Source organism: Octodon degus, unplaced genomic scaffold (genome assembly GCF_000260255.1).
Source record: "Octodon degus isolate 3935 unplaced genomic scaffold, OctDeg1.0 scaffold00040, whole genome shotgun sequence".
In the NCBI taxonomy this organism is placed as follows: Eukaryota; Metazoa; Chordata; class Mammalia; order Rodentia; family Octodontidae; genus Octodon; species Octodon degus.
Genome location: NW_004524616.1, coordinates 1,440,637 through 1,456,402, shown reverse-complemented (window position 1 = coordinate 1,456,402; position 15,766 = coordinate 1,440,637). Strand labels below are relative to the sequence as shown.

Genomic DNA, 15,766 nt, shown 5'->3' with positions numbered 1-15,766 from the left:
TCCTAAAGCCAGGCAGGGTGGTACATTCCTATAATCTCATCACTCAGGAAGCTGAGATGGGAGAACAGCCATGAGTTCGAGGCCAGCCTGAGCTACATAGATAGTGGTTTCAAGGTCAACCTCAACTATACAGCAGCGGCCCAGTCTTAAAAAAAAAAAGAAGTCCTTATTGGCAAGCAGTAAAATTCAGGCAATTTGCTTTGTTACTTGTCTAATATTTTCCCAAAATTAAACATATACTGCTTCTGCACCCAAGGGGAAAATGATTAAAAGGCTCTCAAAAAGAACACTTTGACTCAATTATTTGAAATACTAAGCCCCCAAATAAGACTTTCTTAAGCTCAGCTGTATTTTGGTTTGACAAGATGCATTATGAATAGTAGATTGGGGAAGAAAAAAAAGGAATAACAGATTAAAATTCCAGCTTAACATGTTTCTGTAGGTTTGAACCACTGGTGGTACATGCAGATTTTAAGTTTAATTAAGTTTATTAGGACACTGTAGGTATAAATAATGATCACAATCATCATAGGGAATTTGTACCTGTACACGATATTACTGGGGTCTTTTTTTCTCCTATTCACCTTCCCTCCCTTCCATTTTATTCTTCTTTTCTCATCATTTTTTTCCTTATACCTTCCTTCCTTTCCCCCTCCCTAGATCCCCTCCCAATTTGAACATTTTTTTTTTCTTATTTCACAATATCTTAGGGCTAGGGATATAGCCCAGCAGCATAAGCACATGCATGGAAAGCACAAAGTCCCAAATTCAACCCTGATAAAACAAAATAAATAGATAGATATAAAAGTCGCAATATCTATCATACATTTTGGCCCTTACTGGTCTTTTTACAATAAAATTAACAAAAAACTAACCAATGGAACAGTCATGCATCTACCACTCATGGTTCGAGTCAGATGGCAGCAAGACATGAATTAACAGCCCGCGTGTGTCAACCTAGCCTTTAAGTTCCCTTCATATCAGCACAACAAAATCACAAACTTATAAATTCAAATATTTATCAAGCAGACAATGGGAGATATAACAATTTACTTGACCTTGGATAAACACTATCTAAAATCTTAAGATTAAAATCATTACTAATTACTTCATCACATTATAAAAATTAGCCAATAGACAGGATTACAATCTTAAAAGTTAACAAAAATCTAAGATAACCTATTAGAACATTAATTTTTTTTTTTTTTTTGCGGAACCGGGGATTGAACTCAGATCCTTGCGTTTGCCAGTCAAGCACTTATCCTACTGAGCCATCTCCCCAGCCCCTAGAACATTAATGTTAACTTGGACATAAATACACTAACTAGCTCAATGTCCTACAGAAAAGAACCAACTAAGGGCTAGCGATATAGCTCAGCAGACTAAGGACTTGTTTAGGTAAGCACAATGACCAGCGTTTGATCCCTGGCACCCCATGCTGCATTGGCCCCACCCCCAAGTACTCTGAGCCCATGATGGGAGTCCGGGCATGGTGGCACATGTCTATAATCCCAGCCCTGTCAAGAGGATCACTACAAGTCTAAGTTGTGTAGTGAGACCCTGCATACCAAAGGGAAGAAAAAAAAAAAACAAAACACTAAAGAAAAAGAAGCAAATGAATTCATAATAAAAATTTCCATCATACTCGTACATAGACATATATAGTGAAGTTTACAGCACTCAGAGATGATCAAAATTACTGACTCATTTACTTTTTTTGTATGTATTTAGTTATTATAGGGTCTCACTACACAGCTCGAACTCATGATGATCCTCCTGCTTTCAGCCTCCTCAGTGCTGGGATTACAGAGGGCATGCGCCACTACGCCTGGACTCTGTGGCTGGCTCAACACACCCTGGGGACAGAGCCAGCATGGTGGTGCCGGAGATCAAACTGTGGTCTGTGCACTTTCCTAAGCTGGGGCTTTAGTCTACTGAGCTATCTCACGGGCCCCGGACTCATTTAAATAAGGTGAGCTGACAAGAATATTTCCAAGTGGATCAGCCACTGTTCAGACCACATTTACCTGGATATTAACAATAGTTCCAAATTTGCTAAAATGTTCATTGAGCTTGGTAATATTGTTCAATTCCTGAGGGATTTTCTTGACTTCTAATTTGGTGTTTGTATACTGATTCTTTCGCAAGAATCCTGGTTTGCTCTGATTATTATTCCCTTGCCTGAAACAAATAATAGATCTTGGTTAATTTTCCCATGCCATCCCTAGCCAAGACATACAGCAGCAAAGAAAGTAAAATCTGAATTATAAATTGCCTTTTGAGAGTATTCTTCAGAAATTATTAAGCAATTTTTACATTATCCTTACTGTATGACAACAGAGAGAAGCAAGAAAGTGAATGGTGAAATATTATAAGGAAAAGGCCCAATTAACATTTTTGAAAAATCACATGTTAAAAAGAATCTACATTACCAGATTCTAACATTAAAGCAAGGATAGAGCACCATTTTTTAATGTGTATTTCTCAACTTATCTAAAGGTACAAAACTTCTTCCTTTCTGTTCACGTCTAGTATCTTAATAATTTTTAATATTTGCTTAGATGTAGAAATAGGTAAAAATTATAAATATCCATTACAAATATTCTAGTAGCTTTCAATTTTTAAAACATCTTAATACATAAATAAATAATTCTGAAGATGTCCTTGGATTCCTGACTTTGAGACACAGTTTGAAAATCACTTATTTGTGACAACTCCTAATTTTAACCATTTCACTTATGCAAACACAACAACTAAAATGCCAATTAAAGGACACTAGTAGCAAATTGTCTTACTTTCCCAGCCAAGGTTTCTTTGTGAGTGGCCCTTCCAAACCACTCACAGCTCTTTTTCGGCTATCTGGTTCAAGAACAACTCTGGTTATGTTGCTATTAATTGAAACAGGAACTGGTGGTTCGGTCTGGATGACAATATTAGCAGCTGTTGAGGAAAACAAATCACATTTCTGAGCTTCAAGGAAATGTCACAATGATTAAAATATTTAGACTAAAAGCTAAAAAGTACTATGAATAGCATTCTACTACCATTTCCTTTCTAGAAATATGCAAGAGCAAGACAAATTATAAATGCCTTCTCCCCTTAAAAATAGAAATCCTAGGGTCAGGGAGATGGCTCAGTGGAATAAGCATTTCCCTGGCAAGCACAAGGGTCTGAGTTCAATCTCCAGTTCCGCCAAAAAATAAATAAATAAATAAATAAATAAAAATTTAAAAAATCCTAGCCTAAAAATTCAAAGGCAACCCCAAAATACTAACTCAGCTAGATTACCAACACAGGCAATAAATTACTGAAGAAAGACTATCAAAGAACAAGGTGATATACATGGCGCCAATATACATTACTTTCACAAGGGTACTACATAATAATTAGCACCTTAGGCAAGCAATCAAACTTAGCTCCATTAATGGGCAGATATTACCTACCTCTAGATGTCATTACACAAGAAGTTCACCACATCGTAAGGATTGGGTACTATTATAGAATTAGGATTTTTGTGTGTGTGCCAATAATATTGTGTCTGCACAAGTGTCACAGTGCCTATCACTTACTTCAAGTAATTCAGGAAAAAAATATATGGGGAATGGAGCAAGGAGAGACAGAAGAAAGTGTAAATGAGGGCATTCACCCTCAAAGGAGACAAAATACAAACTGGAGACAAGAACTGGTAAAGCTATGTGAAGGTATTCATATGTTCACCTTTTTTCTTTTGATTTTTTTTTTTTTTTGTAGGTTCAAAATATTTCAACCTAAAAGTTGGGAAGATAATTTTTTTTTTTTTTTTTTAACATTTATTTATTTATTTGTGTGTGTGTGTGAGTGTGCGGCCAGCTCAGCCCACCAGGGGTCAGGGCTGGCTGGCATGTGGTGCTGGGGGATTGAACCGCGGTCCCTGTGCATTGCCAAGCTTGTTTCAAGTAGGTGCTTTAGACCACTGAGCCATCTCTCCAGCCCCCCACTGAGCCATCTCTCCAGCCCCTGGGAAGATAATTTAAAGTCAATATTAAGTGGTGTATTTCTCTCCCAACAGTTATGACTAAAATGTTACAAAAAACTAAATACAATAGGTTACCAGGGCCAGAGAGATGGCTCAGTGGAATAAGTGCTTCCCTGGCAAGCGCAAGGGCCTGAGGTCAATCCCTGGTTCCACAAAAAAAAAAAAAAAAAACTTAACAGGTTACCTGTGGGAGGAATAGGGTATACTGAACAACAACAACAAAAAACCAAAACCACCACAAATCATCCCTGTCATACTCTGGGTATTCCCGAATTTTATCAACTGTAACAAACAAAATAACACATTGTAAGATGCTGGGATGAGATGGGCAGCAAGTAGTATGTTCATTTCATCTATGTCAGGCAAGTGATGATGCAAACATTCAACCATTTACTAGGCATAGTGGTACACTCCTATAAGCATAGCAAGTCATGGGCAACTTAATAAGACTCCATCTCAAAATATAAAATTTTTAAAAAGCTAGGGATATAACTCAGTGGCAGTGGAACCCTAGGTTCAATCCTCAGTCTCTCAAAAAAATATTCATTCATGTTTGATCCCGGGTCTGCCATGCGGGTCCCACCCTGGGTGCATTGAGATGGCAAATGAGAATGGGCATGGTGGTACGCCCCTGTAATCCCAAGTCTTGGGAGGCTGTAAACAGGAGGATCACTAACAGTCCAATCTAGTAGTAAGACCCTAAACACCCTGTAGACCCTTCCCTAAAAAATAAAAAAAAAAAAAAAAAAAAAAAAAAATTCATTCATGTAATTATGTATTCAATGAGCAGCTATTATACCTCAGAAACTGTACTATAACTTAAAGATAGACAAACAGATATCCCTGCCCTTATAAAACTTATATTTTCAGAAAGCTAACAGAGCAGACAGTGATTGTGATGGCATAAAGCATTCTAGAATTTAAAATGTCATTATGCCTTTCTAAATAGCTATCATGATTGCCACCTGACATTGCTTAATGCTTTTCAATAAAGAAGTAGTTTTTTTTAAAAGAAAGAAAAAGTTGGTAAAGTGACTTATGACCTGTACAAGAGGAAAATCCTGGGGCTGGTGAGATAGCTCAGTGGACTGTCTGCTTAGGCAAGTACAGGGACTGGGGTTTGATTCTGTTCAATTCCCAGCACCATTTGCTGAACTGGCCCCACCCCCAGGTGCACTGAGTCAGCCACCCTAACTAGGTGTGGTGGTGTAGGCCTGTAATCCCAGCCCTGGGGAGGGTGAAAACAGAGGATCACTACAAGTCTGAGCACCAATAGTGAGACCCTGTACCAAATACATTTTTTAAAAAAGGAAATACCTGCAGTAAAGACCACATGACTTAAACAGAGAGATTATCTATGGATTCTTATGTATGAATGTACTGACAGATTAGGCTAGTGACAAAGGGAAACTGTGAAAACTGAGAACATGACCTACCCACTAATTCCAGGTAATGAGGTAACAACATAAGACATGCAATACAGCAAAGAAAGTCAGAGGGTATTCTTTGGATTGAGACTTGAGTTCAAATTCCAATTAGAGATGAACAGAACCTCTTATAAAGTTGCTTTATATAGAGATAATAATAATATATGGTATTTGGTAAAATCTGACACAAAGCCATTAGCCCTACCTAATATGTAGCAAACTGCCCAGCACACAGCTAAAACAATCTGAAGTCTTAGCCAAACAAAAATGGAATTAAATTCACATTAATATTACTTATATTTTAAAATATATTTTAATTATAGCTTTAAAATTAAATTTAGGGCTGGAGAGATGGCTCAGTGGTCTAACAAGCTTAGCAAAAGCATCAGGGACCGCGGTTCAATCCCCCAGCACCACATGCCAGCCAGCCCTGCCCCCTGGTGGGCTGAGCTGGCCTCTCTCTCTCTCTCTCTCTCTCTCTCTCTCTCTCTCTCTCTCTCAAATAAATAAATAAATAAAATTTAAAAAAAAAATTAAATTTAGGGGGGCCAGGGAGATGGCTCAATAGAATAAGCGCTTCCCTGGTAAGCGCAAGGACAATGAGTTCAATCCCTGGTTCCACAAAAAAAAAGAAATTTAAATTCTTATTTAAAAACAATTGAGGAAAAAAAAATTGAGATTCTTATGTAGTATTCTTCAAAGAGTAAATATTCTAATTTTCTCGAGTGAATCTGAAATACAAGTAACTATATTCAGCTACTATATAACATATACTATTAGAGGAAAAGTTTACAAATATTCTCACCTCTTGGATTTGCATCCATATCTCCAGATGTTAGGCCAATCAGGTTGGGTCTCTGTGTCTGTGTTCTTGAAAAGAACTGTCTGTACTGTGATCTACCAGAACTGGTAATACTAGGTGCTTCTGGGTTATAGCCATCTGGTTCATACGTATCTGAGGGAAAACAAAGCAATAAAACATGCAAAATCAGAGAGTGGTTAAATTGCTTCTCATTGCTATAAAATAAATAGCTGCCAAATGTGATTCTAACAATCGCATGTATTTCTCTTTGAGTTCTAGTATATACACATTCCTTTTGAAAATGAAAGGAAAAAAAATGCTATCGTCACAGAAAAAAAAAAAAAAAATATATATATATATATATATTCTCAAATACTAGTAGTGTATTTCTGGATTTGTTCAGTCATTTCTAGTCTATATGTCAATCACTTAATCTAAACTTCAGTGCACATTAAGACAAATTTTCACGTACGTAATGAACATTATATATGAAGAATTGTTCAGACTCATGTCTCACCAATTCCTAGTACTTTTTAATTAGGAAAAAGAATCAATATATTCATTTGAATATCTTCACTTTAAAGAGAAAACAGCTCTTTCATATCAAAACATTTCAAATGACACAGGTTGGTAAATCCAATCAGGAGCCTACGGACTACAAGTATGAGAAATGAAAATTTAAAGACTGGAGGATGCAGATCAGTGAGAAGGCTCTGGATTCAGTCTCCCCTGTCAGGGGGAATCCACCTAGATACATAAAACAAATTCTATATTAACACACTAATAACTATCTTAGTACCACGTTGTTTCATCAATGTGCTTTTGTCACATTTATTTTTTTTCTACAACCAAAAATTCAACTTTTAAAATTCTAATGTTATATTGTTTTGTTAGTATTAAGAAAAATTCTGGAAGTTTATTTCTAAATGTCATATGTCCTCTTCACCCTACATAAAATGCTGAAAATCTTAATTTCCACAAGTGTGATTTAGAAATCCTTGTGTCTTTTTTTCTTAGTGAAAAAATTTCTTAACTTCAATTTAAGCTATAAGATAAAGTACATTCAGATCAATACTAACCCTCAGCCAGCTCTATGATTCAGCACAATACCCCCACTGAGGAATCCACCTGGACTCTCAGCCATTTGTTTATGTAGGCCCTACTTAATAAACATTATTATGTTTCAAAAGTCCTCAATTTCTCATTCTCAACTCTCTTCAAACTTTCCACCAGACAATGTAAATCCCCCTAATTTCAGATTAATGAGCAAAAACATCAACCAGTCACTATGAGTATAAAACAAGAAAACACCAACACAAGTGATTCTGACATACTGTATTTGGCATCAAACCTACAAAATTCATTCTCATTGTTTTCTTGTCTTGTGGTTTTCCAAAATGGCTTGTGGAGCTACACAGAAAGGACATCAATAGATTTAAAAAAAAAAAAAAAAAAAAGGTACTCTTTAATACAATGTTAAATGATGCTGAAAATGAATCACCAGGGCCACTTGTGCTGCCTTCCTCAGAGGAGGATAGCTTGGAAATTTAACTGTTATCACAGTAATGTTCACGTATTATTCTCAAGGCCTTTTATTTGGCCTTAAACTTATCAGATGATGGCTAATAAAACTAAATGGACTCTACTACCTCAATAGTTAGGTGATGCTTAAGTTATTGGCCAAACAGTATTATTTGGGCTTCATTTTTATTAATTTTGGCTTTTGTTCTAAGACCCCTCTTAATAATTTCTAAGACAAAGACAACACTTAACTGCAAGCATGCCCTTCTGATGTACTGTAATGATGTGTAGCTTAAAAGCAAATGCCATCTTCTTTATTAAATTTAAATGTGACAGGGCATGGTGACACATGCTTGTAATCCAAGCATTCTGGAAGGTTGAGAAAGGGAACACAAAGTGTGACCCAGCCCAGGCAACTTAGAGAGACCCTATCTCAAAATAAAATTTAAAAAGTGCTAAGGACATAACTCCATGTGAGGGTCCTGAGTTAAACTGCCAATACTAAGAAAGAAAATTAAGATTGATAATAGTTTGAAGATGATGTAGAAAATAATAGCTTCCGTGGTCATAAAAGTTAAGTCTAAAAATTTTATGTAATAAACGAAGTATGTATGGTCTCTGACTTTAAAAAAAAAAAAAAAATCAGCAAATAATGATAAAAGGTTTTTAGTCACCATTTGGTACCACTAACAGAAAATCTAGTTAAGGTTGCAAATTAAGTTACATAATCAAAACAGAACCCCAGTAAACATGTACCCTTACTTGTTATGAACTGAAATCTAAAAAAAAAAAAATTTAATCTCTTGAGACACCAACAAAGTGCAACAGATTTTCAAACTATGTGTCAGCGGGAGGGAAGACTTCTGAAGAATGCAATCAGTCCATACAAGGGCCAAATGAAAGAATGACATTTACCCATAATCAAGAAACCAGATGTTCACTTTTATTTAATTATAAAGAAAAATTAACCTAGTTTTTCTTGTAATATGTAACTAATTAGAAAAAATTCAAGTAGATATCTTTATACCCACTTAATTAGAAACTACCTAAAAGAACTAGCATAACTTTTGTTGCCGAGGAGATGCTAAAAGTAAATACAGGGGACACCAGAGATGACACACACACAGGAGGCCTAATCATCTAGCAACCACTAGGGACAAACCAAGGAAGCAGAGAAACAGAAAATAAAACTAGCTAAGAGCTTTAATGGAAATTCATGAGAGCTGATCTGCATGGCACTAGGCTGGCCACTTAAGGTGTACAAAAGATTCACGAGGTGGATGGCCATCTTCAGCAAAGCTTACCTGGGACCAGAGGGGTGGGGCTGGACACTGAGGTATGATACCCAATGGAGGATCCCATGAGGTTTCGAGGTGGCACCAAACGAGCTGCCAACAGAGGAGGCGGTGTCCCCAACTGAAGTCGCTCAGATGCAGCAGCACCATGTTCACGAGAGTACATGGGCTGTCCTACAGAGGAAAGAATAGGATGGCAGCTGGGATTGAGAATCATAAGCTTCTCTTAGGTTTTGATGCACTTCCTGAGACTTTCAACCAAGAACAAAGAAATTACAGCAGTAAGAACAGTAATTGAAAAAAGATGTTACTATGATTCTAACTCAAGAAAAAGACACACAACTATTTAAGATGCACTGAGGAATAAAGAAAGTAAGAATTAGGTAGTAAAGTTGTACAACCTCCAACTTTTAGGATGCTGAATGGAATTACTGCTATTTCTATCCAAAGCTGATCAGACACATTGAGTTGTTATACAAAGAAACCCTGAGCTACTAGTCATAGCCATACAGAATTTGTATCAATAAGACATGCAGATACAAAAGCAGTCTGACACATACTATCCCCCTAGTGCCCCAAACCACATAATTTCAGTTTTCATACAATACACTCCCATATATAGGAGCAGAAAAAATCAGTAAAGGAACAAAAAACAAAGCATCTGAAGAATACCATCACCAAGACTAAGAAATGTCCAAAAGGAAAAATTAAACAAGATGGTGAAAATTTCTTATCCCTGTGCACAGTCAAATAACCAAGAAAAGGGAAAAAGGACAAAAACTCAGGCCAGCAGTAGATAAATGAAAGTATCCCAGATACTAAGAATCATATTTTGAAAGAAAGCATATTTAAGGTTCATATATATATAATGAAACAGCAATGCAGTCACAATGAAAACAAACTCTGTAAAATAGGAATAGAAAAAGACAAGGTACCAAAGAAGCAAACTCTTGCTTTGGTTGTCCATTTAATAGAATCTTATCCATTTATAATCCAATATGAGGTATATAAATTTATAAATCTAAAATTTTATATTTTAAGTCACTATAATAGGAGACAAAGCATTTTTTAAAAGAAATTTAACACCCAATAAAATATTCTTAAATTCATAAAACTCAAGGTTTTTAATACATCTTCATCAGACTGGCCACAAAACAAACATTTCATTTCACTGGAAATAGACATGCTAAGCTTTACTTCTTTAGAAAAAAGAGGCTATAAACTATAAATCATACTGTATAGCAAATTACATAATCTTGTACTTAGCACCTAACCCTATCAAAATTTATGTTTAAGGAGGTTCATCATTATACTATAAAAACAATACTATCTTCAATGATCTGAAGAGTTGTTTACATGATCTACTAAAGTGAATTTCTTATAAACAATGACCTATAAAAAGAATGAAGCCCAATATTAACTTACACAATTTAAAAAATTTAACTCTCGCCAGCTAAAAATAATTTTTACAAACTAAAATTTTACCCATGTTTCGCAATCTATCCTTTTTGTCTCTGAACATTTACTTAAAAAAAAAAAAAAAACAACTTAAGTATTAACCTAGAAGTTCTAATGCAGAAAAAATAAAAAGGTTACACCTTCCAAAGTATTTAACATGTGTTCTCTATGGGAATACAAGTCCAAGTGAACTCTGGAAGTTCCAGGGCCTAACAGGGCCTGGTGCATAGGAGAAACTCAACAAAGAGTCACTTGCATTGGAGAACCAGGCACTGAGGTACACACCTGTAAATTGTAAGTTTAAGCCCAATGTGAGCTATGGCAAAGACTTCAAAGCTAGCGTGAACCATATAGTAAGACCCCAACTCAAAAAAAAAAAAAAAAAAGAGGAAGCATAAAAAAGTGGTCAAATAACATTTCTCTGAAATAAACATGTTAAATGGGCAATATAACAAAGCAGCATGCACTCGAGTGAGAATGAGCTGAAATAATCTAGACAACATACAAAGACTCAGATACTGATTTACTACTATAGACATTAAAACTATTACTTTATACAAAGAAATGTTGTTATACAACCCACAAAATTAAATGAGCAAAATCTCCTAGGAATATACTTTAATAATTTTATGTAGTTAATGACAGCAAACATATTTCCTAAAGAACAAAGATTATAGAAATTCACCTAAAACAATGGACAACTACCATCATTCCAAAAAGTCTTGAATCCAAGATCAATTATTACTTTTTACACATACAGTACAGTAACTTTAGCAGTTAATATTTCCATGTCCTAGGGCCGGCCAGATAGTTCAACATATTAAAGCTCCTGCTTAGGCAGGCTCAGGGGCCAGCCCTGCAGGGCCCCCCCACCCCAGGGCATGCTGAGACAGGTGACTGAAACTGGGTGTGGCAGCACGTGCCTGTAATCCCAGCACTTGGGAGACTGAAAAACAGGAAGGATCACTACAAGTTCTATTTGTGTAGTGAGACCCTATAGACTCTGTACTAAATACATTAAAAAAATAAAAATAATTAAAAAATATATATACATACACACACGTACATATATACATTTATTTCTATGTCTTCTTCAAAGAAACAGAAAAACAGATCAAATGGAGAGAGAGAGAAAAAGAGAGAGAGAGAGAGAATGAATATACTTTATAGAGTACTTACCTAGCTTGCACAAAGCCCTGAGCTGGAGGCCTAGCATTAGGGGACAATCTCTGTCTCTGTCTCTGTCTCTGTCTCTGTATCTATCTGTCTGTCTGTCTGTCTGTCTGTCTGTCTGTCTGTCTGTATCAAAACAAAGAGTTGGTTTTGGTTTTGATTTTGTTTTGCTTTGCTATTTCAGACAGTCTCACGCTGCAAGTCACACTGGCCTTGAACCCACTAAGCAGCCCAGAGTGGCCTCACACAGCAGACTTCCCAGCTCAGCTTCCTTAGTGCTAGTAGTGCTGGGAGTACAGGCATGCGCCACCACACTCAGAAACAGTTGATTTTATAAGTATATATTATTTTCTTTTCATAAAATTCCATCTATATACCATTATTTGAGTCACATTCATAACTCTGACATTTTAACTCAACAAAAATAAAAACTTTATAAAGACTTTTTCAAACTATAACCATTGACATCAGCTTTTAAATAAGAACTACATATACTCTACCCAGTTTTATAAGGGAGCAATCCATTTTAATTTTTAACATTTGGTTGTCCCCTTCTGAAACAAGTGGCAATCGCAGCCTAAACTAATGCACTCATTTTACAAAATTAAGTTTGTTTGTTGTATGTTTTTATAAGGTACTATAATAGCAAAATACATTATTTTTAATATTTAGGTTTTTCTTTAACTATATTTCTTTCCCATTATTCGATTTTTATATTCTTGGATATGGAAACATTTCTTACTCACATACATATTACTAGCATCTAACATTAAGCAAACTTCCACCTCCAAAATTCCAGATTACATTATTCTGAGTTTATACTGGATCCCTACTGACATAATTTTTCACAACTACATACCATTTTACAGTTTTTCATTTACAAGCATTTTGTTGTGTGACTTAATAATAACTTTAAAGGCTATAAAATATCTATAATTTAAACTCAAGCTTTTACTGAACTTTTAGGATAGCTCAAGTTCTCTACTACGTTGCGAATATACACAAGGCTATTTATTTCATTTGAATCCAAGTAACCTACAATCTTGTAAAAATTACAAATGTGTCAGATATGTGTACTAACTCCACAATGAATGCAATTATGTACTCCAAATATGTACTACTAAAAACAAAATTAATAACTAGCAACAATAGTTAACAGAACTTACACATAAAAAATTACAAGCATTTCACGAATTAAAGGAACATTTTGAGAGTTCAGCCTTGATCTCAAAGAATATTTTTAGAGCTAGGGAGACAGCTCAATGGTATAAGCACCTGTCTGGCTAGTACAAGGTCCTGAGTTTGATCCCTGGTACCAAAAAATAAATAAATAAATTTTGAAAAATCACATGAATAGATATAAAACATTTATGATGGACAAATACTATATTCTTCAAAAAATATTTTTAACATTTAGATAGCTATCAGCAACTATTCCCCAGGTTTTCAAATTTCTCTAAATTTTAGAATCGAACTTCAGGCTTTTAAAAAAGGGACAGCACCAAAAGTGGTGGCACATACCAGTCAATTTCAGCACTCCGGCAGGCTAATTAATATAGGAAGGTCTCAAATTTGAGCCCAGCCTGAGCAACTTAAGAGAAACTTTGTCTCAAATAATTTTAAAAAGGACTCTGAACATTGCTCAATATAAAGGCCTTGGGTTCAATCCCCAGTATTGAAAGAGAGAAAGAAAATAAAAAAGAAAAATCACAAACTGTGTACAGCAGAAATTTGAACTGCCCACTAGAGTATTCCATAACTTTCAAAAGTATCAGTTACCAATCAATTAAATCTCTTTCAACGCACTGGATCTTAAAAGCAGTAAGGCACAAATTTCAATTGGAAATTATCATCTTTTATTGGTCATGAAGCAAAAATAGGGAAAAAAATAGTAAATATTTCATAAAATCAAATATAAACGATAATTCTTTATTCTAAGATTATATACTTTTTGGTGGAAAAAGTATTTTAAAAATTAACTAGAGAGGCTGGGGAGATGGCTCAGTGGAATATGCGCTTCCCTGGCAAGTGCAAGGGCCTGAGTTCAAACCCTGGTTCCACCAAAAAAAAAAAAAAAAAAAAAAAAAAATTAACTAGAACAAGGCCAGCCAAATAGCTCAGTGGATTAAAGTGCCTGCAATCAGGTGCAGGGATTGGGGGGGCGGGGGTTCAATTCCTGGGGCCTGCCATACTGGCCCTGCCTCTGGGGCACACTGAGAGAGCAATGGAGACTGGGCGTGGTGGCACGCACCTGTAACCCCAGCACTTTGAAGGCTGTAAACAGGAGAATCACTACAAGTCCAATCTAGTAGTGAGACCCTGAACACCCTGTAGACCTTTCCCTAAAAAATACAAAAATAAAAAACTAGAACAAAGCCTGCAATCCCAGCATTCAGGAGTCTAAAGCAGTAGGATTGTTTCAAGTATGAGACCAGCCTCGGCTATAAAGTGAGCTCAAGGCCAGCCTGAGCTATATAGCGAGACCCTGTCTCAAATAGACACACAAACACAAAAATTAATACTAGATTTTCATACACAGTCTTTACTCTGCGAAAGTAAAATACTGCTAACTATATTGGTTCCAGAAGTTTTCTTAGGTATGTTGCTACCTTCTGTGTTTACTGGCCAGGCATGTAATTTCAGCCACTGTGGAGGCTGAAGAAATGTCACAAGTTTGAGTCCAGCATGAGCAATTTAGCAAGATCCTGCTAAATAAAAAAGTGCTGGGGATGTATCTTAATGGTACTTACCGATAATATCCCCAAGGTCATGGGTTCAATCACCACTACCAATGAATGAATGAATGGCTTTTACTAAGTCTTCTTTTCAAGCGAAAAGTGAACTTCAAGCAAAATAAGCTCTGACATCCTAATCATTCTGGCTCCCTAGTGGCCACCACAATATTTTACTAAAATAAATGGCAACTGCCCAATTTGCAAAATATTAAAACCCTGGGCAAGTGGTATAACTCAGTTGTTCAGCACTTGTCTACAAAGCCAGGACACAAAAAACCTCCAGTATCACAAAAAACAAGCAAATAAATAAAATCAAATGGAATATATGTAGAGAAAATCTCAATGTTAAATTTAACAATATAAAAATAAATAACTGCCAGTTTTGTTTTATTTTCAATCAATCATTCATTTATTTATATATTTATGTATTTGGTACAGGGTCTCATCAGGCAGCTCAGACTCATAGTGATCCTCCTGTCTCTGCCTACCTGTGACCTGGTTCCAGTGGCCAGCACAACATACCTGGGATTCCCGGGCCAGCATGGCATGCGGTACTGGGGATTGAACCCGGGTCTTTGTGCCTACCAAGCAAGTGCTTAGCCTGCCAAGCTAACTCCCCAGCCCATAATTGCCAGTTTATACAAAATTTTTGAAGCATAATTCTAAATTTAACAGTATAAAAATGTTACCTATACTACATTTGAAAACAAGTAATCCAGTTTTTCATACTTAGAATTCCAAAAGACATTCAGAAATGTTAATGATTCAGGTAGAAAAAAGTAAAAGATTCATGATAGCTGATAGTAACTGCTTAAGCTGAGTGATGTACATATGACTTAACTGTCCCAGGCCAATGAAAGTTCATTATTCTGTCATTTATTTATTTACTTATTTATTTATATGTATGTATGCATGCATGTATTTGGTACAGGGTCTCACTACACAGCTCAGACTGGTAGTGATCCTCCTGTCTTCAGCCTCCCCAGTGCTGGGACTACAGGTGTGCACCACCACATCCGGTCTCATTGTCCAGCTCAGGGCACCCAGGGCAGGCTGGTGCAGCATATGGCACAGAGGATTGAACTCCAGTCTCTGTTTGCCTAAGCAGGTGCTTAGTCCGCTAAGCTATCTTTTCAGGCCATGTCTTATTTTCATATATACTTAAGATTTCCATAATTAAAACTGAAAGTGGTGGGGCTGGAGAGATGGCTCAGTGGTCTAAAGCACCTACTTAGAACAAGTTTGGCAAGGCACAGGGACCGCAGTTCAATCCCCCAGCACCACATGCCAGCCAGCCCCGCCCCCTGGTGGGCTGAGCTGGCCACACACACACACACACA

General features: G+C 36.3%; 1 protein-coding gene across 4 annotated transcripts in view; it reads right to left on the bottom strand.

Annotated features, from left to right (window-relative positions):
- The window catches only part of Rbm27 (RNA binding motif protein 27), a 77,412-nt gene that overhangs the window by 22,638 nt on the left and 39,008 nt on the right, over window positions 1-15,766 (bottom strand). For 2 of the 4 annotated variants that reach the window (XM_004631238.2, XM_023715333.1), the window contains exons 9-12: window positions 9,070-9,234; window positions 6,248-6,397; window positions 2,796-2,940; window positions 2,028-2,181 (exon numbers count right to left, since the gene is read on the bottom strand). In XM_004631238.2, the coding sequence (XP_004631295.1) occupies window positions 2,028-2,181; window positions 2,796-2,940; window positions 6,248-6,397; window positions 9,070-9,234 (614 nt within the window). The remainder of the gene's footprint in view (window positions 1-2,027; window positions 2,182-2,795; window positions 2,941-6,247; window positions 6,398-9,069; window positions 9,235-15,766) is intronic. The other 2 variants (XM_004631239.2, XM_023715334.1) reach the window with 1 other exon arrangement.